Here is a 25,269-nt window from a genome sequence, read left to right as displayed (position 1 = left end):
AGTCTCTCACATGTGGCTTCCATCTGGGCTTAGCCCCAAGGTACCTTACCTGGGCTTCAAGGATTGCTATCATATCCTCAAACTGTTGTCCCTGCAGCTACTGGTTGTATTCTGGGCAAGGGTCATTTTTTCCCCAGGCTCCTTCTTAGCTGTAGGGCAATCTGCCAAAGGACTTACTATTTCTGCAGGAAATGAGGGCCTAGGGACAGGGATCTGGCAGGTGGCTAAGAGTCCCAGGGGTTCACCCTTTTTTGCACTCCACTCCTGAAACTTTAACGTATCAGGGCTCTTTGGGAATCTGGATTCTCTGCCTACCTCCTTGCTCATCTTTTAGTTCAGAATGAGTCCCAAACTCTGGTACCCTCACAGCCCCTCCCCACAAGAAAGCAACAAAACCATCTTGGTGAACACATTTACTTAATATGGGGGGTGGGGTATTGCTGTCTCTGTCACTGTGTATAGGGTGGTAGGGAGACAACCAGAGGGACTTCTGCCCTGGAGTAAGAGGCTGTTCTGGCCCCAGGATGGGGGGTGGGGAGCAGACTGAGGGGACCGGGCAGGTGTGTATGGGGTGGGGGGTAGGGTGAAGCTCTGCACACATCCTTGGGACCACAGTCCAGGCCCACCCAGTCACCAAAGCAAGAACCGAATAAATAAAGTGCAACCGTGGGGTTGGGAGACAGGGAGAGGGAGGGCACTGGGCACACCCATGCCCACGGCCCACATTCAGTGCTGCCAGGTCTGGCCTGCCTCCTGGCCAGACCCTCTTGTCCAATCCCCCCATGTCTGTGCCTCCATGAGCCAGGCAGGGCCCCGATGCAGCTACTGGAGGTAGCGATAAGCTTTAAAGCAGTGGTTGCCAGCATCGGCCACCACCACGTGTCCATCTGAGGTCAGTGCCAGGCCCTGGGGGCCATACAGTGGCTCTGCAGACGTGTTGATGTAGGACAGGAAGGAGCCAGAGCTGTCGAATACCTGGGGAATGAGTGGACAATGGAGGGAGAGGTGAGACGGGGCAGATAGCAGGCATTTGCAGGGGGGAAGGGGAAGGGTGCATGGAGCACAGCAAGCAGCCTCACCCCCATGCCATCCCTGGGCCTCACCTGGATGCGGCTGTTGCCCCAGTCAGCCACGATGATGTTCCCATTGGAGTCCACTGCTACTCCCGTGGGGGCGTTGAACTGCCCATTGCCCTCACCGTGGGAGCCAAACTTGAAGAGGAACTCTCCGTCGGCACTGTACACCTGGCAGGGGAAAGGGCTGGGGGCTGGGGACCCGGCCTCAGGCACAGGGCAGGGCCTTAGAGGAGGCGGGGTGAAGCCCCAGGGCTGAGGACCCCCCAGATCTGCAGCTCCAGCCCCCTTCTTCCCTTCACATCCATGCTTCCCACCGCCTACAAAACATCTCCAGCTGATGTCCCCTGGGCTTATCAAGCCTAACAGCTCTACTTCCCCAAGCTCTCTTTCTCGGTGAATGGCAACACCCATTTGGCCCAGGAGGCATCCTCAACTCCACCTCCTCCTCTGCATGACAACCAGCAAATTCACACAACCAGCTGATTCTATCTCAAATCTGCACCCTCCTGTATCTATGGCCACTGTAGTGGTCCTCAACATTTCTCATCTAGATTACTACAAAAGACTGATCTTCCTGACACTAATCTCGCCCCAGCCAGAGTGATCTTTCCAAGACACAGGACTGCACTGCCCTGCTCCTTGCAACCCTTCGGTGATTCCTCACGGCTCTCAGGAAGAAAGCAAGTCCCCTAACAGGGCACCAAGGCTCATCAGTACTGGAACCACTCCCCTCTTCAAACACAGTCAGAACTACTTGTGGTTTCTTGAGCATGCTGAAGGGTTTCTGCTTCCAGTTCTTGGCTGCTCTGGTCCCCCTTGCCTCAAATCCTTTCCTTCTCTCCCTCCTAGTTAATTCCCCTGCTCCTTTAGGTGGTTCTCCTCTCACCTGAATCAAATGTTTCAGCTATGCCCTCACACAGTTCCCTGCACTTCCCTACCACATAACTGTAACATAATAATACACTGTAATATGCTCCTTTACCTCTTCCCTACTAGACTATTAGCAAAAAGACAGTGTATTTGCCTTATTCATCACCGTATCCCCAGCTTCTAGCATAGTGCCCAGGACAAAGTAGCCATGCCATAAATGTTTATTATTCCAATGAATGATCTCAAGGAGGGGGAAAATGTGAGAGAGAGAGGAGTCTTGTGAAAGAGAAAAGGATGTTGGGACAGCTGTCATGGAGGAAAGGAGGACACTGACCTTCACTGAATGGTTATGGAAATCCGTCACTACAATCTCGTTCTTGTTGTTCACAGCCACAAAATGAGGCCCTGAAAATACAAAGTGGTCTCTAGGGCAGTGAGCTGGGATACTGACTGGGATGGAGAAGAGTGTCTGGGATGACAGAGCTGGGGTGTTAGAAAAGAGGTGGGGTCTCAGAGGCTGACAGGTTATCTCTGGGATAATGGTCCTAAGGTATAGTGAAGGCAGGGCATCCTTTAAGGCTCAGATCTAGGAGGAGGGGTGGTTAAGTCTGGGGTGCCCAAGGTAGTTCTCTGGGGCTGGGGTGTCAGGATAGATCTCTGAATTGTTCTGCAATACCTGCAAAGTGGCGGTCAGTGGCCCCACGGCCCCCAAAACGGCCAACCAGCTTGCCATTGGGCTGGAAGGTAAAGACGCAGCAAGACTTGTTGTCTACCACAATGATATGTCCGTTCCGGTCTACGGCTACTCCTTTGGGGCCCATGAGGCGGCCAGCTCCGATCTTGGTCTGGAGGAAGAGGATATCATTAGGGGCTTTCTCCTGCCTTGTGGGGAGAGTAGTCCCAGCCTGCCACTAAAGGAGAACATGGGGCTAGGGATGGACCATTCTGGGCCCTGACCACCAGGAGGCGCTAAAATGGTCACCTCGGCAGGCCATCTGAAGTACAGAGCACAGTGACAGCAGTAGGCCTCTTACCTTGAATTTGCCCTCAGGGGAGAAGATGCTGACCCAACGGTTGTCATAGTCTGCCACAATAATGTCTCCATTGGTGTCCACTGCCACACCTGTGGGACGCTGCAGCTGCCCTGGTGAGCGCCCTCGGACCCCAAAGCGGAATTTGAACTGGCCTTCATTGGAGAAAACCTGGAGCAGAGGAGCAAGGGAAGGAGCGGGAAGGAGGGGAGAGACTGTGGGCACAGAGGGAAGGGAGCAAGATCCTGAGGGAGGAAACCCCCCCCCCATTCATTCAGTCATTCAATGAGCACTTACTGACACCATGCTGGGGGGCACAGGGAAGAATCAGACACAGCTGCAGACCTGAGGTCACATGCAGCACAGATATGAAGGAGAGAGACTGTAGGAAGAGGACAGGGGTGAGGGGGAATGGCCAGGGAAGGTTCCAAGAGAGGTATGTCTGAGTTAGCCTAATAAGGAGGCCAAGAGACAAACCAACACTGGCCAGTAAAGGAGGAGGAAAGGCATTTAGGCAGAGTGAACAGTAGGTAAAAGGCACAGGGTGCAGTATGGGCACTGCTCATCCAGTGTGGCTGGACTGCAGGGAGCACTCCCATGAACAGAAGGAACAAGGTTTTCTCCTGGGTGTAATGAGGATTCACTGAAAATTTCTGGGCAGGGGAGTGACAAGATGAGATCTGCTTTTGTGGTATAACAAGAAATATACTTGGTCTTTGTCCCTAGTGCCTGACACAGAGCTCCTCAAAGCCTTGGAATTTCCTGATTAATAGGAGTGTCTTTTGCCATTCACAAGGAGCCCCTTTTGAGCTCATGATAATGAGGTGACTCAGGATGGGGCCCCTACACGGCTTCAGGATGGGGCTGGTCACCAGAAAGACCAAATCATTAAAGGGTTGGAGCTTTCAGCCCCACCCACTCATCTCTGGGAAGAAGAGAAGAATGGTACAGATTTGATGTGCTTCCAGGTTGGTGCTAGGAGGGTGGTATGCCCCAGTTCTACAGGGACCAAGTTCCTACATTAGAGATTCTTCTAGACCTCACCCTATGTACTTCTTCATCTGGCTGTTCATCTGTATCCTTTATAGTAAACTGGTAAACATAATTAAATGTTCCTCTGAATTCTATGAGTCACTGTAGCAAATTAACCAAACCTGAGGAGGGGGTCGTATGACCCTCCAATTTATAGCTGGTCAGTCAGAAGCACAAGGAACAACCTGGACTTGTGACTGGCATCTGAGGTGGGGACAGTCTTATGGGAAGTGATGCTATCTCTAGGTAGACAGTGTCAAAATTCAGTTAAATCTGCAGGGCACCTGGTTAGTGTCCACTGATAGTTGCTTGGTACTGTTGGAAAAAACACATGGGAGCTTTTAGGAAAGAATACTCAGGCTGCAGGGAGGAGTCTAAACTGGACACTAGCTGGGCAGTTAGAGGTGATGTATTAGTCCAGGTGAGAAGTGATGACGGCTTGTTCCAGGGTAGTTGCTGGTGCAAAGATAGACTCAGGAGACATAGGAGGAAGACAATAATACTTGACAGCAGACAAGAAAAGGTGGGGTGGTGGACAAGGGTGAGTATGTCCAGGCTAAGAGGCTGACAAGGAGCCTTCTTCCCAGACAGAGCAATCCTTCCAAACTTTTCCCCTCTCCTACCTCCTCCTTTAGGTGTGCAACATGCTCAGGTCTCCCCATCCTAAAAGCACCTCCTTTAATGCTCCTTCCCTCTATAGCCAAGCCTTCTTATTTCTCCTTCACAGCCAAAATATCACTCACATACTCGGCTTTGTTACAGGCTCTAGGGACAGAAGATGAGCCAGGAGCAGCCTTGGGGAGCTCAAGTTCTGGGTCTTGGCTTTGCTCCTTCCTTAGTGGCCTAGGCCCCCTGCCCCTGCCCCATCCCCATCTCTTAGGCCTGCAGGGCTATTTGAACTGGACCCACCAGCAGACCTCAATCCCTCCTGATGTGGACTTCCAGCATGCCCTCAGCTGGCTGGCCAGCCCAGCGGCTGGGGTCTGCCCTGGTCTCTTGTGGCAGGCCAGCATTAGCCAGCATGACAGGGAGGCACCGCGAGTGGAAGAGTTGATGTCAGAGGGGCTAAAAGGTCCTGCTAGATCAGCAGCAAGGCTGCAATTCTTCCCCCTCTGGTCTAGGCAGCTTGGTCCAACTCAACACTGAGGCTTGGTGGAGGTGATGGTGTCTCGCTCTTCCCTTCCTATCCTATCCACCTCTGACACCTGGCCAACTCCTACTCATCTTTTGATTCTCAGACATTTCCAGGTCACTTCTTCAGAGAAATTTCTCTTGACCAACTCCAGCTCTTGAGTCAATATATACACATAAAGGTAAGCCTATGCCATATGCTTCACAGTTCTCCTATTAACAACTGTCACTCCTGCAAACTAACTGCTAAATACCCTTGTCTCCCAAGGAGGTAAGCTTCAGGTGGGACAGAGACCGTCTGCCTGGCTTGCTGCTGCATTTGCACTGCTGGCACAGCAACGGGCACACAGCAGTCAGTCAACAAATGTACAAATTCCTTGGCTCAGCCTCACACAGAACTGGGCATCTCCAGTCCTGCTGCACAGCCGCTCAACATGTACAGAAGGGAAATCACCAATTGATACCCAGGCCTGCTCCTGAATGGCAGCACCAGCTATGTAGGGCACCAAGTCTTGCTATTCTTGATCTCTTCTTCTCTCTTGACATCTGATGGCTCATCAAAACCTGCCATATTTGCTTTCTTTTTTTTTTTTTTTTAGATTTTATTTATTTGACAGAGAGAGAGAGAGAGAATGAGCACAAGCATGAGGAGGAGGAGCAGCAGCAGGCAGAGGGAGAGAGAGAAGTAAGCTCCCCTATGAGCAAGAAACCCAACATGGGGCTTGATCCTAGGACCCTGGGATCATGACCTGAGCTGAAAGCAGACACTTAACCAACTGAGCCATGCAGGTGCCTCCATATTTGCCCTCTTAACGTCTCCAGAATCTGCTGGTGCCTTAGTTTGGTCCTTAACACCTCTCTCCTACACGATAGTAGCACTAAGTAACTTCAGGATCTGAGTCTAGAGGCAAGGTGGGGGTGGGGCAGAGAGACTAAAAAGAAACAACAGGACAAACCAATGATTCTAATAAAGAATGAAAAGTGCTGTAGCAAAGGCCGAGGGAACTCAGAGAAGAATGTGATTAATCTTCTGCCTGAAGGAAATGAGGAAGTTTTCACAGAAAAGCTGATAACATTTCTGGACTAAAACTATTACACAGGAATATAATATATACAAATAAAATTCTTCATTCAAAAATCACAAAATGTTTTTCCTCTTTTGTCAGCTGATGCTGATTAGGCACTACGAGGGGATTTGCCTCGGCTGTCACCATAGACAGGCCAAAGGAGGAAAAGTTCACAAGGTCACCAAACGTCATGAACAGGGTGGGGAGGCAACATCTATATGGGAGCCTGGCCCATATGAAGCTGGAGGACCCCAAAATAAAAGAAACCCCAGTAACTCAGCTCTGGAATCTGAGAGCCCAGGTCCTAGCAGTTATGAATTTGGGGTACAGGTGGAGTAGGAGCAAGGAGGCCTGCTGTAGGAGTAGCAGGTGTCTGGAGAGGAAAGGGGGCTGCCCCAGGCCCTCTCTCTCAACTCCTCAGTCCTTCATTAAGGAGACAAAGTAGCAAACATCTTTGTGTGCATGTGAACGTCCATGTGTGTGCACATCAGGGACAGTTTCCCAAATTTCAGCTTTTGGGGCCAGAAGGCATCTCTGGCATAAGGAGGAGAAAAGGAGTTGGAAGGTGGAGGGTGGGACTGAGTAGGGCCTTGGCACCACCTCCACCCCCCATCCCCTCACTATCTTGGCTGGACCCAAAAGCTTCCATGTGCTGCCCTGCACCTCTCCATTCCTCTCCCCTCAAGAATAAGGTAGGAATAAAAGCAAGCTGGACAGGACTGGGACAATGGTTGTTGAAGAGTTCCTGGCACCTTCAGCCTGCTAACCTGGAAGGCAGGGAGTGGGAGGAGCTGACACTGAGGTGACAGACCTGTGGCACGGGTATTCAGGCAGGGTGAGGAAGAGCTTTAAATTTATAGGTGTTGTGAAGCAAGGATCTTCAAGAAAGGTTTGGTCACCTGATAAAATGTTTCCAAGAACTGAAGTGCCTGGTAGTTAGAAACAATCCTGCACAGGATAAAATAAAAATTCCACAGCACCCTCTCCAAAACTGTTTACAATATAACCTCAGCTACTCGGCTCCTAATAGTAATCCACCTCCAGCTGGCTAGGATTCTTCCAGTTCCCTGAACAACCCCCCTCCGGCACTTTCCTACCTCCTGGCTTTTGTTTACTGTCTCCACCTGGACAATGATATTTTTAACAATACCTAACATTAGAAGAAGGTTCACCAGGTGTCAGGTAACGTGCATTATGTCATTTTAATGCTCCCAGCAACTCCACAAGGTATTCTTTTCCCAATTTTAACATGAGCTAACTGAAGCTCAGAGAGGTCACATGACTTGTCAGTAAGTGGCAGACTAGGATTCAAGCCCAGGTGTCTGGTTTCAGAGCCTAAGCTTTTAACTGCTATCTGCTCTATCAAGCTGATGCCTGTCACTAGGCTCTGGGCTCACTACAAGGAATACAGAGAGAAAATCATGCTTCCTGGCTTTAAGGAGCTCAAAGTGCAGAGTGAGGCCACGCCCACTGGTGTAGCAGATGTTTTCATCAGGCATGTGAGGGGCTGGGAGTGCTGGGTGCAGGACCATGTTTGAGGCTGCACTATAGTTTAGCCTCTGGAAGACACCTCTCTTCATCAGTCGCTCCCACTTGACTATCTAGCCAACCAGATGTTTGCAGAGACCAGCATGGACAAGAGACACTCTAGGGCCAGGCTGGTATGATGAAAGAAAGCAGGAGAGGGCAATGCCTGCATCCTGACCACGTGGGGATAGGGGAGCAAGTAAGCCAGTCAGGTGGATGCTCCAATGGAGACAGAGGGGTATGCAGAATCAGCCAGATCCTTGGAGTCCAGGAGCTCACATGGACAGAGGCTCCGCCTGGGAGATAGAGGCTGCAAGCACAGGAAAACGCTGGCGCCTAACTGCGAAGGTGCTGGATAGAGTTGTGGCCACTGGAAGTGGATGGCAAGTGGGTGGGTGAGGGATGGTGCTGCGATTCATTGCTCTTTAAGGACTGGTACTATCTTCAGGTCCAGATTGGCTCATCTTTCAAGAGGTGACTGGTACACTCTGTTTTTTTTTTTCAGGCGCTCTAGTTTGAGAACCTTCACCGGTGTCAGGGGAGAACTGGCAGGGCGCTTACCTGGATACATTGGTTGTTGCTGTCTGCTACCACTATGCGGCCGCTGCTAGCTGCCGACACTCCCTGTAAATTGGTGAATTCGCCCTTCTCCCTTCCTCGACTGCCTGTGGGGAGGGCAGGAGGAAAACGGAACAACTGGCTGAGGTCATTTTGAGTGGTGCTGGAGAACCGCCCAGCCCACTGCCCGCCCCCGCCCCCGCCTGGCTGGGCCCTCCACCCTCCACCCTCCACCCCCGCGTACCAACGCGGAAGACAAGCTCGTCCTCGATGGGGTTGTCCTTCCGTTTGCCACCGGTGCTGTACATGGAGCTGGGCCTCCGCACTGCCTTCTGGCGCACGTGGCTGCCGGGGCCGCCGGGGGACTTGACGCGGCGCTTGACGTCGTCGGGGGAAGGGGGCAGGTCCCCGGGGCGCAGGGCCCGCACGCGGAAGGGGCTGCCGCGCACCGGCTGTCCGTAGAGCAGCACCGAGAGGAGCAGCTCGCCCTCCGCGCGAGCCGTATACACGAGCTCGTACGTGCCGTTCTTGTGGTCCACCACCGGCACCGGGAGGCGCGTGCCGTCGGGGCCCGTGATCTCGGCGCGCAGCTCGGCGCTGCCCGTGCGCACCAGCCTCCCGTCCTTGTCTTTGGTAGTGACGGTGAGCGAGGCGGGCTGGCCCACAAGAGCCTGGCGCAGGCCCTCGCCCGTGGCCACGGTCTCGTGGGCCGTGGCGCTCGTGGTGAGCAGCGCGCCGAGATTGAGCACCGAGCGCCGCAGCCCGTCGACCTCGAGGACCAGTTCCAGCTGCGCGTTCTCGTGCGGCCGCTCGGGGAAGGCCTGCGCCGCCAACGCGGCCAGCCGCTCTCGCATGTGCTTGCGCACTAACAGCACCTCCGGGGCCGAGCCCAGGCGCAGCGCCTGCTCCGCGAAGCTGCAGCTGCTGCCGATGTGCTCCTGACCCTGGCGCAGTGTGTCTAACTGGGTCTGCAACACCTGAGGAGGGGTGAGGGGCGGGTTGGGTGCGCAGACTGGCACGGAAGGGGTCTCTGTGATTCCTTACGAACTTATAGTACTACAGCATGAAAGAAATGCAAGAGGCTGAGTATGGACAAGGGACACGGGTATTGCCCTCCCTACGGGGCCAGGTCAGAAGGCAGAAAGGGTGCCCAGACGTGGAAAGCAGGGAAGGCACGGTGGTAACAAAGCCATCTCACAAGGGACAGTGGTAGGGAAGGGTGAACAGACGCACCTTCTGCTTGGCCCCACAAATGGCCTCCAGGTCGCTGACCAGAGCCTGCTTGCGCTGCTGCAGCGCTTGCTCCAGGTCCTCGAAGGCTGCGCTGATCTGGGCCAGGGCCTCTGCTTTGCGCTCCTGCAGCTGCTGGCTGATGCCCCCCACTAAGGCGATAGCTGCAGACAGCTGTGGCAGTCTAGGGAGGGGAAACATCTCATACCGCGGTTGCTTGAGGATGCTTTCACCAAACCATTCCTTCTCAGGGGGTCTCCACTGTGCCCTCGAGGAGATCCCCTACCTGAGACCTCCCCGCCCTCCCTAAAAATTTTATTTCTAAGCCTCCCCAGGGTCCCTCCCCTGCCCCACCAGCCCAGGCCCCGCCAGCCCCGGTTCCCACCAGGCTCCTACCGGCCGCGCACCGCCTCGAGCTGGCGCTGCAGGGCCGCCTTGTGCTGCTCCACCACGTCGCGCAGCAGCACGGTGCCGTGCTCGCGGTGCTCCCCCGCGCGGCACTCGCCGCACATGGCCGTCTCACAGGCCTCACAGTAAAACTCCATCGTCTGGCGGCAGAAGCACTTCAGTCAGGCAATGGCTAGACACCAGACTTCTTTGTCTCCTCCCCGCCAGCTCTGCCCTCCTCGCCCCTCACCTTCCAAGTGCATCCCCCTACCTGGACCACTTATCCAACAAAACGCCCTCTCACCCTCAGCCCCTCAGCCCCTCTCCCAGCCTCTCCTTGCCCTCCACCCCAAGTCCTGGCCTCACTGGGCCTGCTTGGGCCCACCTTGCCTTCATGGTTGGGGCAGGAGAGGGGGCGGCCAGCCACTGCGCTGAGGGGGTGGGGGTCCTCGGGGTCGTGGGCCCCATCAGGTGCCTGTTGCATCGCCTCCATGAGGCTGCTGATGAAGAAGTTGTTCTGCAGTGCAGAGACGCCCTGCTCCGGGAGGATGGACGTCTGCCGACATACTGGACATGACAGAGTCAGGCTCTGGGCAGGGATGTAGTTCTGGAGGCATCTGGCCAGGGAGGAGGGGGAGTCAAAAGGATGAGGGGTGGGCAAAATCAGTGCACCCCTCCTCACGTCTTCCAGGGATGCCAATCCTTCTCACAGGTGTACACTTCATTTTGAAATCTCTCTGGTTGGCACACAAATCTTGTCCTGCCAGCAGGTGTAAAAGGCCTCACCTTTCACAAGTGAGTAAAACACATCCCTGATCTCTCTCAGAAAAGCAGACAGATCTGCATTCTTCACAGTGTGTACAAACACAGGCTCACCTTTCAAGGTGTTTACAAACCGTTCTCATAGAAAATGTGCAACTAGCCCCATTAATTCATTAAACATTTACCGACTGCCTACTCTTGCCAAATTTGTGCCAAGCTCTTGGGATAAACAGATAAAGCGCAGTACCCATCACTAAAATACTTCCAAGTCTACAGAGGAAAAAAGTCAGAGTTTATAGAAGTAAATAGTATAATGATAAGGGCATGGGTCTGGAGTTAGGCTGCCTGGGTTCAATTTCTAGGTCAGTCATCTATTATACTATGTGACCCCTGATAAGTTACTTAACTTTTATGAGCCAAGTGTCCTTCCTGTGTAAAATGGAGACAGCACAGACTTCACAGGGTTTTGGAGGGAGGATTAAATGTAAAGTGCTTTGGGGAGCCCTGGGTGGTTCAGCAGTTTAGTGCCTGCCTTTGGCCCAGGGCATTACCCTGGAGTTCCGGGATCGAGTCCCACATCCGGCTCCCTGCATTGAGCCTGCTTCTTCCTCTGCCTGTGTCTCTGCCTCTCTCTCTCTCTGTGCCTCTCATGAATAAATAAATAAAATCTTAAAAAAAAAAAAAAGTAAAGAGCTTACATGCCAACTCAGAGCAAGCATTATATATTGTAGGGTATTAGTATTATTTATTACTAGCAAAAGACTACTATACATACAGTGATAAGGAAATGCATAGAAAGGGCATCTGGCCCCAGGTGCAAGTGGAGAGAAAAGCCAGGAAAAGCTTCAGAGGGTGTAGGCTAAATCTTCCTGGATAAATCATTGTTAGCCTAACCAAAGAAAAGTGCAGGGAGAAGAGGAAGGGTGTTCCAGACATAGAAGGTAGCCAGAAACAGCATCATGTAAGCAGGGAAGCAGTCTGGGGTGGGTGGAGATCAAGTCCAAGGCAAGAAATGGTAAGAGAAGTCTAAGAGAGAGACAGGGGCCAGTTATGCAAGGTAACATGGCCCACACTAGGAGCTTTGAAATGATCCCAGGGGTGCCTGGGTGGCTCAGTTGGTTAAGCGTCTATCTTGAGCTCAGGTCATGGTCTCAGGGCCCTAGGATTGGCCCCTGCTTCAGGCTCCCTGCTCAGCAGGAAGTCGGCTTCTCCTTCTACCTCTGCCCCTCCCCCACCTCCACTTGCTCTTTCTCTTACTTGCTCTTTCTTTCCCAAATAAATTAAAATCGAAAGAAAGAAAGAAAGAAAGAAAGAAAGAAAGAAAGAAAGAAAGAAAGAAAGAAAAAGAAAGAAAGAAAAAGAAATTATCCCAATAGCAACAGGGAACACTGGGAGCATGGTATAGCCACTTTTACATTTTATCCTCTTCATTGCCTCTGTGTGGAACATGAATTTGAATGTGATGAGACAGCAGATAGCAGCAGCAGCAGCATCCAGCTACTGTTTATTAAGTACTATGTGCCAGGTGCCTTGCTCTGTGCCTTATGTTTATGTTAATGGACTCAGAAAGGGTAAGTCATCCAAGGTAACAGGCTAGTGAGCACTGGAGCCTGGACTCAAATCCAAGGCAAAACATGTGCTTAGCCAAGATGCTCTCACAATAGTCTTGTAAGAGATCTTGCAGTGGATGAGAAGAACCTGGAATTAGGCAGTAGCAATGTAGACTAGGAGCTGGAACAAATTTGAGAAGCATTTAAGAAGTACAGCAGTGGGAGGTGTTAGGTCTGAGTAGATATGGGGAGTGAGAGATGAGTCTTGGTTGACTCCCAGATTCCTAGCTTAGATGATGGATTGGATGGTGGTGACAGTCACTAAGATGAGAAACACAGACAGAGGAGTGGTTTATAAAGGCGTTCAGCTTTGACCTGGCTGAGTTTACTGGAACAGCAGGACATCTGGGTAGTAGGACAGGTGGGGAACAGGCAGAGAGAGATGGGGTACCATCAACATTGAGGTAGCCTCTGTAGCCACAGGGGAGGATATCAACCCAAAAGGCATAGTCAGTGACAAGAGCAGGGCAGAACAAATACTGAATGAGGAGAGCAAAGAGGAACCAGCAGAGAAGTAGGAGGAGAGGCACTGATAAGGCATCAAAGTAAGTAGTGCATTTCCAGAAGGAGGTGAAGGATCCTGATCAGTGTGAAAGCGCCTGAGGAGTCAGGGGAGGTAAGGACTGGGGAAAGGCCCCCTGAACTTGCCCAGTGTGAGAGTAGTTTTGTCTGTAAGGAAAATTGTGTGTGTGTGTGTGGTGGGGAGGCGGTGCCACAGGAAAGAAAGCTTGACTGCTGCTGGTTGAAGAGTGAATGGGAGGTTGGGGGTTTGAGGAAGAAGGGGCTTGGCATGAGGGACTGCATGGCAGCTCGCAGGAGATGAAGGGACACAGGAGAGTTCTTATCTGTTTGTAATGGGAGCCTGAACATGTTTATAAATTGAGGAGCCAGCAGAGACAAGAAGAAACACGGACAGGACTCTGGGAGGGGGTAATGGCTCCAGGTGGCCTGAGGAGAAGGAGTGGACCCCATTCTCTGCGTGGGGGAAGGGGGAAAGAGAGATGGATGTACCTGAGCGCAGGGGTGAAGTTAGAGAGGATGCCTCGCTTCCCTCAGGCAAGATTGGCTGCCAAGAGCAAAGGAGGGGTTCCGGAGACTGGTAAAGGCTGGGATTAGTCACTGAAGGGAGGAGGAGATGAAGCTTTCTAGAAACACAACCCCTGGCTGTGTTTGGAGACCATGAATCTATAGAGGGGAGATCTATCTGCATGGTGTATACTTTCCCATATCCTCAATTTCTTCTCTTAATGTTCTCTACACCTCTGGATCTGCATTAATTAATTTTTATTTATTTAATAAACACTGTGTGCCAGGCACGATTCTAAGTGCTTCACAAATATTAACTAATTTGTGACCTAGTTTTGCCAGCAGTCGTGTCAAGTAGAGAGTGGTTTTGTCTCACACTCCACATTCCTTAGGGCCAGAAGGTGGGGTTGAATTCTCCTCGCTCACAGCTGGAACATTTCTGTTCTTCTACAGCTCCTTGGAAGCTCATGTGTTCTGTCTATACCACCCTCCTGTTATCATCTCCAGTGGCCTCATGGTGGCTTGCCCAATGACTTTCTTCTGGCTCACTCTCTTCTTCTGTTACTGCCACCCAAGACCGCCCCCACCAGCACTACCCTACCCCACCCCACCCCCCTATGCGTGCGCCTACGTGCACACACACACACATACACACAAACTCCTGTTGTCACTCTCAAGGGCTCTGACATCCGCAAGGTGACCCATCCACCATCAGAATCTCAATTCTTTGACCTTCGCACAACCAGTGATCTTTTCTTCCACTTCACCTCAGCTGTCCTCTCCCATGCTACCCCTACTCCCGTTTCTCATTGCCAATCTCTGCATCAACCCTACTATCTGAATTTCAGCCATTAAAATCTGTCTCCCTGCAGCTCTCTGCCCAGCTCACTGAATCTGGGGTTTCCTCAGCAAAATACTTGCAAACTCATCGAGATCTCCTTCCTATGTGTTGAGCATACCTGGCTTATACTACCTTCCTAACTGGTTTCCTCTTTCCATTCTTGCACCTCTGTAATCCATTCTCCACACAGCAGCCACAGGGAGCTTTAAAATCTAATTTATGTCATGTTATTTCCTTGCCTAAACAAAAAACAAAAACAAAAACCCTCCTCCAATGGTTTCCCGTTGTGTTTAGAATAAAATCTAAACACTTTCCTAAAACCACCAAGTTCCTCTACAAACTATCCTGATGCTTTTGGACCTCACTTCATCCTCCTCATTCAGCTATACTCCCTTCTTTTGAGTATAGCCCAGATCTCTACCCCTTCCCAAAGGCCTTGGCACGGGCTTTTCCCATTACATGGGCCAATCTGCAAGTGTATCTCCTCATCCTCAGGCCTCAGGTCAAATGTCACCTCCTCAGGGAAGCCTTCCCTGATGATTCTATGTAGAGTAGCCCCTGGCCCAACCATCCCCACTCAATCCCTCTTTATTTCCTGCAAAGAACTTTGCTGCACCTCTCCTGTTTGATTATTTGCTTGCTTACTGTCAGTCACCACCCACTAGAGTAAAGCTCTTTGACAGCAGGGCCTGAGGGATAAATGAATGAGTAGTAGTTAAGAGTGAAGACCCTGAAGTCAAACCTGGATTCAGACATTCAGACCTCAGCTATTTACTTACTGTGGAGCCTCAGAAACATTTCTAATTACTCAGTGACTCTTAACCCTAGTTTACTCCCCTCTAAAATGAGGATAACAAAGTATCTATTGTGAGGATTAAGCAGTTCAATACATGTATTTCACTTAGCCAGTCCCTGGCAGATACTAAGCAATTGATATATTGTAGTTACTGTTATAATTTCTCAGGCACTTATTTTCTCCATGAGAGCTCAGTGAACTGGGCCTAGGAGGAGGTACAGAGATGTCCAATTACAGTTCTGATCCAGGGTTGAGCATCGGCTGCGGCTGCGTGGGTTCAGAAAAGAACAAAGACCTGAGGAAATTATGGCAGCCAGTCAGGTGGTCAGCCACAGGGCCTGGCATGGGTAAGAAAGGATGGAGCTGGTGGCTGGGAGAGGGAGCAGTTGAGGGGGCTGGGCATCTATACCCAGTCAAAGCTGCTAGAGTGGGAATGGGGTAATGGGAGCAGGAAGGGGATACCAGAGTTTATGACCACAGAGGTGATATTATTCTGGGTAATGGCAAGTTCCAGACACAGTTGGGAGAGAGTAGACTGAGGTGGTCTGGAGGATGTCCCTGGAGAAACAGTCGAGAACCAAGAGGCCTAAGTGAGTAGTGAAGTCATCAGGTTGATGGAAGAGCTTGGAATAGACCAGAAGGCTGAGACTGTTTCCAGTTGATGATGGGGTGAGAGAGTAGAGCTGAAATCTTAAAGAGCAGTGGGGTTGGAAGAAAAGCGTGTCCCTGTGACAGAGGCAGCTTTCAGTGAAGGCAGGAGGCAGTGGGAAGGCTTGGGTGGAGGCAATGGCAAGAAGACCCAGGGGCCAAAGGCTTCATGGGGACCTCAGGGTAAAGGCAAAATTCTCTAACATGTCTACCAAGCCTCCTGTGGTGAGGGCCTCACCTGCCTCTCTAGCTTCACCCCTACCACCTCAATCACAAAGCTCTGCTCCAGCCTCAGCAGACTTCCTCCAGGCCCTCTTACCTGACACACTCCCTCATTCCACATGCCTTTTCCCATTTCTGCCTAGAATGCTTGTACCACTTGTTAACTTGCTAACATCACTTACTGCATCCTCCAGGTCGCATCTCAGGGAAGCCTTCCCTCATTCTCTAAACCATAAACTCTTGTAGCTTACCATTTTATTTGCAGCCTTATGAAGGGGGCAATATTTATCTGCAGTCTGGCTGTAGGACCGTTTGATAACTCTTTCTCCTTAACTACACTGTAAACTGTCTAAGAGCAAGTATTACATCAGTGTGCTTAACATACCCAATGCCTGGGACAGTCTGGAACATAGTAGATGCTCAATAAATAAATATCTGTAGAATGAATAAATAACGGATAAAAGCCTAAAGGTGGGGAGTGATGCCTTTCATTCAGGGCCTCAGAACAACCATGAAGACAAGCAGGGAAGGAAAGACCCTCATCTGTCCTCCCACGGGTGCTGCAGCTCGTGGAGAGTCTCCTCCGCTCTGTCTGATTTCTCTGGCAGTGTTGAAAGCTGCCTTGAGGTCTGGCAAAGGGCAGGTACTATGACCCAGGGTCAGCAGCTTCTGGCCTCTCACACATTCTTGCACCAAAACCTCATCTCCTGCAGGTTAGGGTCCATCTGCTCCCCTCCATGTGTATGCACTTCCCTTATCTCCTATAGGTTTACACATGCCACCCCTCTTAGGGGGGCCTGCAAGGTCCTCATCCCTCCCCAGTACACACACACCCTCACCTCTCACAAAAGGTATGCAGGCAAGGCAGAACCTTGGGGCACCGGTACCGATCCAGACAGATGCTGCACACCAGGAACTGCTTGTCCATCGGCTGGACCTCTGGGCCAGGGCTGTCCTCCCTCTTCGCCATGGTGCCCACGGAGGGTTCCTGCCACTCACACCAGCCTGCATACAGAGAGATGGTCAGCCCCAGAGAAGCCCACGCTCCCTCTCCCCACCCGATCCCCACCACTCAAATCCCCCTGCAGAGAACTAACCCCTTTTCTTCCCTGCCAGAGGCAGGACAGGCAGAGATCAGGAGGGAACAGGGTGAAGTAGGTGGGCCCAGTGACCTCCGAGCATGGTGCTCTGGTTAAAACCAGACTTAGGGTTAGATTGTGTTTCAAAGCCTCTTACCAGGTATGTAACCTCAGACAATTCATATAACCTCTCTGAGCCTCAGTTTCCTAATTTGCAATTGTGGGAATAGTGCATACCTCAAACGGATGTTTTGAGAATTTGCAATAGTGCACGCTGACTGCACAGTACAGGGATGCCCATTTTGAAGGACACCCACCCTTCACTTCCTCTGCCTTCCCCAAATCTTCCTCCAGGGGGCTCTCTTCATGGAGGGTCTCTCCCGCAGCTCTTCTTCCTAAGCTCTGACCCAGCCCTCAGCAGGACTGCCTGGGATCACATTCAATATCAGTATCCACATCCAGTCAGTATCAGGTCTTGTGGAGTCTGCCTCCCGAATATCTTATGCCCTTTTTTCCAACCACACATCTCCTGCCCTCAGTTCAGGTTGCCACCAAATCTGTCCTGTGATATAGTGACAGCCTTCTAACTGGTACCCTTGTTTCTTCACTTGTGCCTCTTATCCATCTAATATCCATCTCCCTCGCAACTAAACTGAGGCTCCTAAGACACAGGTTCCACCTTGTCACCTCCTCCCTATTAAAATCCTTCAATGGTTCTTTTCTATTGTCCAGGGGACAATGTCCAAACTCGTTGGAGTGGCCAACAAGGCTTAGCTGTGTCTGGCCCATACCTCCCTCTACTACCTCATGTCTCATGATTCTATAATCAGTCACACTGGTGTCTCTTCAGTTCCCAGAAAACTCCTTGTTCTCTTTTGCTTCTGGGCAGTCACACATTCTGTTCTCTTTGCCTGAGATCCTCTTCCAAGCTCCCCTTTGCCTAGCTGGCTCCCACTTACCTTTCAGGTCTCCACATAAATGTCACTTCCTCCAGAAGGCCCTCCCTAATTTCCTGAAGTCTGGGTTAGGTATCCCACCTTTAAGTCCCTCTGCACCCTGTACTCTTCCATTCTAGCCTGGTTATGCTCTACTGCAATTTCCTTGTTACTTCTCTGTTTTCCTCCACTACATGCAGAGTTCTTGAAGGCAGACATTATATCTTATTCTTTTAATCCTAACACTTAGTACAGAGCCCAACATAAGGATTGATCAATATTTACTGAATTAATTCCATAATTCAACAAATATTTGTTAAGTGCCTACTTTGTGTAGGCGCTGGGGAAAGAGTGATAAACAAAACAGATATGGTCACTGTCCTTGCGGTGGGGAGGTGGTGACATTTATTTTATTGTTTATTTATTTGTTAAACGTTTATTTATCTTAGAGAGAGACAGCGACAGCATAAACTAGCAGGAGAGACAGAGGGAGAGGGAAAGAGAAAATCCCAAGCAGACTCCATGCTGAGCAAGAAGCCCAAAGTGGGGCTTGATCTCACCACCATGAGACCACAATCTGAGCTGAAACCAACTGTTGGATGCTTAACTGAATGCACCACACAGATGCCCTGACATATATTTTAAAAGTAAATTTTAAAACTACATATTTACAAATTGTAGGGGAGGAGAGTGCGCTATAAAGAAGAAAGGATCCTATGAGGAAGAATATTTTTTTTTTGTTTGGGTAATCAGAGAGGGCCTCTCCCAGCAAGGTAACTTTTAAGCTGAGCTCTGAAGAATGGAAGTCAAATGGTAGGGATGAGGATGGGGCATCAAAGACTGATGGAGGGGAATCATTCTGGGCTGAAGGAATGGCAGGAATGAAAGTTCTTATGTAGAAGGTTCACTGGGAACCCAAAAGGACTATTTGGTCAGTGCAAAGTGAATAAAAGGCAAGAGGTGAATTAGGGAAGGTAGGATAAAATGAGAGCACCAAGAACCTTGACTTTAAAATTTTGGACTTTACACTAGGGGAGGAAGGGGGATGGTGTAATTTACAAAAAAAAAAATAATAATAATAATAAAATAAATTTAAAAGCTCCTCTGGTAGCTAAGAGGATTGAGGAGGAGCCAGAGTGGAATCAGGGAGACCAGTGAGGAAGCTACCTCAGTTCTTCCTGTCAGATGATGTTTGGTATTAGCAGAGATATAGGCAAAAAGGTAGACTAATTTGAGAAATACTCATGAGGCTGAATCAAAAAGACCTCATGAAGGGGTGCCTGGGTGGCTCAGTTGTTGAGTATCTGCCTTTGGCTCAGGGTATGATCCCAGGGTCCTGGGATAGAGTCCTGCATTGGGCTCTCCACCAGGAGCCTGCTTCTCCCTCTGCCTATGTCTCTGCCTCTCTCTCTCTCATGAATAAATAAATATTTTTTTAAAAAGACATCACGATGGATTGGGTGTGAGAGGGAAAAAAGAATGCCAATAATGACTCCCTTGAGCAAATGGTGGGCCATGCTCAGAGACAGTGAAAGCTGAGGAACTGTTGTGGAGCACTCTGCTTTCAGCATGTGAAGTTTGACGTTCTATATGATGTCCAGGTAGAGATGTCAAGTAAGGAATAGAATATAAGCTGAGTAGAACAGAATCTGGCTGGTTACCATTTGAGAAGGATTGGCATATTAATGACACTTAAAACGATGAGAACAGATGAGGCCACCTAGGGACAGAGAGTAGAGTGGAGAGTGAAGAACCCAAAGGGGTGGAAGAAAACCAAGAGACTGTGGAACCAAATAAATCCAAGGAAGAGAGTGATTCAAGAATGAAGGGATGATGAAGGCAGATGAAGACTGGGATGCCCACCAGTTTGGCTACATGGCACAGTAGGGGAAGCAATGGCATTAGAGTAGCTGAGTGATGAGTAAAGATGAAGACTTGAACAATAGTGGCTGTAGACAATTCACGAGAGAAACGTGGCCATGAAGGGAGGCAGAACTGGACTACTTCAAAACAGGCAGTGGCTACGATCATAACAACTATCTGTGCCCAGCTAGATGCATCATGGGCTTCTGTAAGGACAAGTGAGTGAGTGAATGAATGAATGAATGAATGCATGTCTGTCTGCTGTGGGGGCCAGTCCAGAACCCTCTTCAGGTTTGGGGAGGAGCAGAAGAAGGGCTGAACTGCATATGTCTTATATTTGTATAAGGGTGGGCATGAGTAGGATTGGAATAGGAAGGGCATCCCTGAGAGCATCCTCTCCTGATGTGAGCACTGGGATTCTGAGGTTCTCTCTCCAGAGAGACCTAACACCAGGACAACAGAGCAGGAGGAGGACAGACTGAGGGTTGGTGGAAGGTTAGGAGGTGGGAGCCAAGCTGAAGCTTCTGTCTGGTGAAGGGGAGGGCTAGGAGAAAAAGTAGGAGTGGCTGGGAGGAAGAGTAGGAGTAGCCTACTGGGTACTGCTGGGGCAGCTGGACAGCAGGCTCCGCCTCTCTCCAATCCCAAAGGGCTCTCTCAGCCTGTCACACAGGGGCGGGGACTGGGCTACATCCAAGGACAGGCAGCTCCTCCCTCCCTTCCCCTTCCTGCTTCAGTTCCCCACCCAGCCTTGCTGGGCATGCAACTGCTAAGGCCATACCCCAGCCTGAATCACTAAGATTCCCTTCTTGTCTTGGGTTCCCACTCCCACCTCTCCCATCCCACCATGTCTTAGAGATCTGCCCCCAAAGTCCTTCATGTAATGGTTTAGGTGGACTGTTTTTCACAGTGGAAAGTTGGAAGATCTTGAACTCAGAGCTGAGGGTTCACACTCCTTCCTCAGGCTGCCCACTGCCATCCCTGCATCCTTTACCCCACCCATCTTTTATGGCTCAGTTCTAAAGGCACCTCATTTCCTCATTCAGCATTCACTCAACAACTCTGCTAGGACTGGGAATACAAAGATAAATAGTCACAGTGCAGCCTTCATGGATTCTGCAATCTAATAAATAGATTACTGCAATGCAACATAGAAGACTATGTGGGAAAGCAGTTTGCTACAGGAGCACAGAACTCACCCAATCTAGAGCTGGGGCAGGGGAAGGGGGTTTCTGGAGGTTGGGGGTCAAGAGAGTTCTCCTAAAGAAAGTGACACTCACACTGAGAGCTCCAGGATGAGTAAGTTACAGAGGATGGTGCCTTCTACATCAGGAGACTGAGTCACATACTGTGACAGAGGAGGGCTAACAAATGAGGTAGAGGGCACCTGGGTGGGTCAGTCAGTTAAGCATCTACCTTCAGCTCAGGTCATGATCCCGGGGTCCTGGGATCGAGTCCCACATTAGGCTCCCTCTTCGGTGGAGAGCCTACTTCTCCCTCTTCCTCTGCCTGCCGTTTCCCCCTGCTTGTGCTCTCCCTTTCTCTCAAATTAATAAATGAAATCTTAAAAAAAAAAAAAAAAGAAATGAGGTGGAGTGGTAGGCAGGGGCTAGATCACACAATGCTTGGTTGGCCTTACTAAGGAGTTTAGACTTTACTCTTCCCTGCTTGGGAATTAAGGCTTTATCCAAAGAGCAAAGGAAATGTTGGGTTACGTGGGTTGGGAAAGATGAGTAGAGAGGGTTTACATATAAAGTGATAGAGGCACAAGAGTCACTTTTTTTTACTTCTGTGTGAAAATTAGTTTAGGGGCGTCACCAGGACAAAGGTGAGACTGCATGATATTCCACTGGAGAGCTGATGGTGGCCTTGACTAGGGGAGTAGCCAAGGGGAGATGCAGAGAAGTTGATTTCATAGGGAAGAATCAACAGAACTTGGCGACTGATTGGTGTCATGTGAAAAGTAGATGGACAAGAAAGAATTAGAGATGATTTCTTGTTTTCTGGCTTGGAAATTCTGGAAGAGGAGCCGCTGAATGAAAGGATGATAAGTTCAGTGTTTCCCTAAGACAAATCTGAGGTGCCTATGGAACATTTGAATGGAGAAGTTCAGCTGGCGGTGGGAAAGATAGGCCGGAGCCTAGGAAAGAGATCCGCCCCGAGATAGAGATTCTGGAGTCACTGGTGTAGAGATGGTGCCTAAAGCCATGGAATTGGCTGACATCACTCAGAGTATAAGGAGAGAAAGGAGAGCCTGGGACCGTGCCCCGAGGAATCTCAACATTTAAGGGATAGGCCCAGAAAACAAAGCTTGTTTGTAAAGAAACTGAAAAGGTGTGGCCAGAGAAACTAGGAGAAACAGGAAGGAGAGATATCATGAAGACCAAGGGAGAAGAAGCTTCATGGATAAGGCAACAGTGAAATGCTGCAGAGAGGCCCTAGGATCTAAAGCCAAAAAGAAACTGTCATTAGCTTTAAGGATTATGGTTTCCAGAGGCTGGAGGAGAGGAAGCCAGATCCAGAGGGCTGAGAAGGAAGTTAACTGTGAGTAAATGAAGAAAGCCAGTGCTGACTCCACCAGATCCTTGGCATCTGCAAAGGATACGTTTCAAGGCTTTTCAGTTTCTCCAAATTCTCAAACAGCATCCAATTTTCCCGATGACTTTCTCCTACAACCTCACGAGAGTCCCAGTACACATGATTTACACAGCTGTGGCTAGAGGTAGGTGACCAAGGCATTGTTAAAAAAAAAAAAAAATGATGCAAGAGGTCAGCGAGGCTCACTTGCTTCTTAAAATGACTCACTCCTGTACACTAGCCCCCAAGTGTATTTGATCATTTGAGACCTCAACAAAATGACAATGACTGCAGGTTACAGTTTTGGGGGTTTCTCAGGAACAGATAAAGCTCTGGAGGAAGTAAAGTCCTGAAAACCAAGGAATCCTTTCAGTAAGATTGGCAGGGATGGAAAGTGATGAAATCCACAGTGCCATCACCCCCACAACTGCCAGACGGAGCAGGTGGGTGAACGGTCCAATCAGCTGATCAACCTATCAAAGAATCAGACTTCCCTGGGCATACTCTGGACCAGGTTCCTAAACTGGAAACTGGAGACACAAAACTGAAACAGATGCCCTCCTTGTCCCTCACAAGTCTCAGACTGTGTGGGAAAGAGACACGGAAATACATGACTATAATGTGGTGTCATGATACTGACATATTCAAACTGTTATGGCCAGAAAAAGGAGGAAGTATCTAACTCTGAAAGTGGTGAAGGAGAATAAAAAAGGCTTCCAGAGGAAGGGATATATGAGCAGACTCTTGTAGCAGCTTGATAGGTACACTGGGAAAACAGTGAGTAAAGGAACAGAAACATGAAAAATTAAGAAACATGGACCAGTTGGGGCAAGATAGCAAGACTCAAAAGGGCAGAGGTTATACTAGATGTTTTCATGATCCACTTGATACACGTTCTCCAACTGCCTCTCGGGCTGTGCCTTCACTGCCCATTCCTTAAATGTCTAACTCCCCAGGGCTTTGATCCAGGACCTCTTCTCTTAGTTTCATACTCTGCCTGGGAAATATCACCTCCCATGGTTTCAGCTACTATCCTCTTGACTCCCAAAACTTTATCTCCTGTGGAGAAAACTGTCTTGAACACCAGGCCCATATATCAAACATAGCTTGGACATCTCTACATAGATGATGGGAATCTTCTCCATTCTCCCCGTTCTTTTACCTTTCAGATACCTATACCTACCTTTCAGATAACTATATCCTTGATTCTGCCTCTAAAATCTATCTCAGTTAAAAGGTCAGGAGATTTAGGAGCTAGTCTTGACTCTGTTACTAATGTCACTAATGCCAAGGTTAGACTCTGGGCAAGTTTCTATTCCATCTCCTTACTTGTAAATTGGGATGGGGGGCGATGTCTTTTTGTTTCCCAAATCTGCGATTCCCAAGGTTCTCTTTCTAGCCAAAGGTCCCTACAGACTATAATATGTGCCATGATTAAATCCCGTCTTCAGGATTTGATTGCTGATTCCTATGGTACGGCTAGCTGTGTTGGAGGGTGATTGCAGTTGCCCCCACCTCCCTTCCAAAACAAATGTTTGCTAAGTTTAGGGCACCCATAACACTCCCCCTGGGCACCCTATACCCTAGCCATATGGTTTTGCTCTGTTTTTCTGAACCCAGGCTGTGTTCACTATGGGCCTTTACTCAAGCTCTTCTCTCAGCAAGAATGTCATTGTCCCCTAAGTGGCTGAGGCAGCACCTGGCACACAGAGGGTGCTCAGTATATGTTGGTGACAGGAGAGCCATGTTTAAATCACTGCAGTTCCCTCTCACCAGACAGAGAGGCAAAAGCACAGGCAATAACAAGACAAGTAAACAAAGTTCCAAGGAAAAAGACCTCTACTTAACATAAAGAAGCTCTTCCACAGCAGAAGGTAGTTAAGTGCTCTGTCACTGGAGGCATGCAAGCCAAGAGAGGCAGGGCACCTGTCAGGCCTGCAGCTCTGACTCCAATTCTGCAGCAAACCAGAGCCCTACTTAGGGGATGAATGGGCCGTGGCGAGCTGGACAGACAAACAGGGAAAGACCTGTGAAAAAGACCTCTGCACCCACTCCAGCCTCCCAGATCTCACCTTCCTACTGGTGCTAGTCCTGGGTTTATGCTGTCCACATCAGAGACCCCCACACCAGGAACAAGCCCAGGACCTGCCCGCAGTCAGACCGACCTCCCTGGGTGTAGCCTGCCCCTCCAACCTGCAACCATCTGTCCCTGCAGGTTTGCAGCCCAAGATCTGAAGCCAAGTCCAGAAGGGAGGAGGCTAGGACCAGGGAGGGGCCTGGGGTCCTCCTAGCGGGGCCCAGGCTGAAGGGGAACCAGAGGGGTCCTTTCCTACAACAAGCAGCCTCCGGATGAGGCTTCCCGTCCAGGGACCAGTGCTAGAGGAGGAAGAGTGTCCTCCACCCTGGCTGGTGGGCTTCTTGGTGCCTGAGGAGGATGGAGCGGGGAGCCAGGGGCGGAGGTGTCTGCACCAGGGAGAAAGGAACCCTTCAGTCGAGCTGGGCCACAAGATTCCAGAGTCCCATTCAGCAACCCCACCCGCCACACCGCCGCCACCCTCGGCCGCAGCCTCCGACACCCTCCGCCAACACACACAAGCTCCCAAACCCCGCGCCCCAAGGAGCCATCACCCATCCACCCGCGCCTCCCCCTAACACGGACCTCACGTGAGCAGCCACAGCCCGAGGAATCCCCCGCTGCTCGCGCGGACGCGGACACGGACACGCCTCACGTGGACCGAGACAGACACAGCTTCTGAAAAGCATCTGTGCCCCCACCCACAGACGCTCGGACAGACACACCGCCGCTCGGGCTCGGACCCGGGGCCGGGCAGACAGGGACACAAACGCACCCCGGGGGCCGCCGTCGCACTCACCGCGGCGGAGCAGGAAGGGAGGACCGAGGCCCAGACTGCGGCCACTCGGAGCGGCCCGCGGCGCTGCCCCCGCTGCCAGCGCCCGACCGCCCGGCCCTGCCCGCGGCGCCGCCCCACGCCCCGCGCCTCCG

The 25,269-nt window shown here is 50.6% G+C and overlaps 1 protein-coding gene across 2 annotated transcripts; it reads right to left on the bottom strand.

Annotated features, from left to right (window-relative positions):
* Window positions 1-398: 398 nt before the first annotated feature.
* On the bottom strand, window positions 399-25,267 carry TRIM3 (tripartite motif containing 3). Of its 2 annotated transcripts, none has more exons than XM_055317925.1 (12): window positions 25,139-25,267; window positions 16,654-16,819; window positions 10,295-10,526; window positions 9,919-10,070; window positions 9,526-9,706; window positions 8,537-9,269; window positions 8,296-8,399; window positions 2,981-3,148; window positions 2,623-2,791; window positions 2,281-2,351; window positions 1,104-1,244; window positions 399-975 (listed from the first exon to the last, which is right to left on the bottom strand). In XM_055317925.1, the coding sequence occupies exons 2-12, from the start codon at window positions 16,782-16,784 to the stop codon at window positions 823-825; spliced, it is 2,235 nt and encodes a 744-aa protein (XP_055173900.1). In that variant the 5' UTR covers window positions 16,785-16,819; window positions 25,139-25,267; the 3' UTR covers window positions 399-822. The 2 variants fall into 2 exon arrangements, with proteins under 2 accessions (XP_055173900.1, XP_055173901.1); XM_055317926.1 differs by lacking the exon at window positions 25,139-25,267 and adding an exon at window positions 24,925-25,116.
* Window positions 25,268-25,269: the final 2 nt, after the last annotated feature.

The sequence above is a fragment of the Nyctereutes procyonoides genome, unplaced genomic scaffold (genome assembly GCF_905146905.1).
Source record: "Nyctereutes procyonoides isolate TBG_1078 unplaced genomic scaffold, NYPRO_anot_genome, whole genome shotgun sequence".
NCBI lineage: Eukaryota > Metazoa > Chordata > Mammalia > Carnivora > Canidae > Nyctereutes > Nyctereutes procyonoides.
Note: the sequence above shows the minus strand (reverse complement) of the source record. Positions and strands in the feature narration are given on the sequence as shown.

Coding starts and splice junctions, on each gene's coding strand:
- TRIM3 (XM_055317925.1), bottom strand. CDS start 16,784: ATGGCGAAGAGGGAGGACAGCCCTGGCCCAGAGGTCCAGCCGATGGAC. Junction 2,792..2,980: donor CCCCTGAGGGCAAATTCAAG/GTAAGAGGCCTA, acceptor CTCTTCCTCCAG/ACCAAGATCGGAGCTGGCCG. Junction 976..1,103: donor GGGGCAACAGCCGCATCCAG/GTGAGGCCCAGG, acceptor CTCATTCCCCAG/GTATTCGACAGCTCTGGCTC.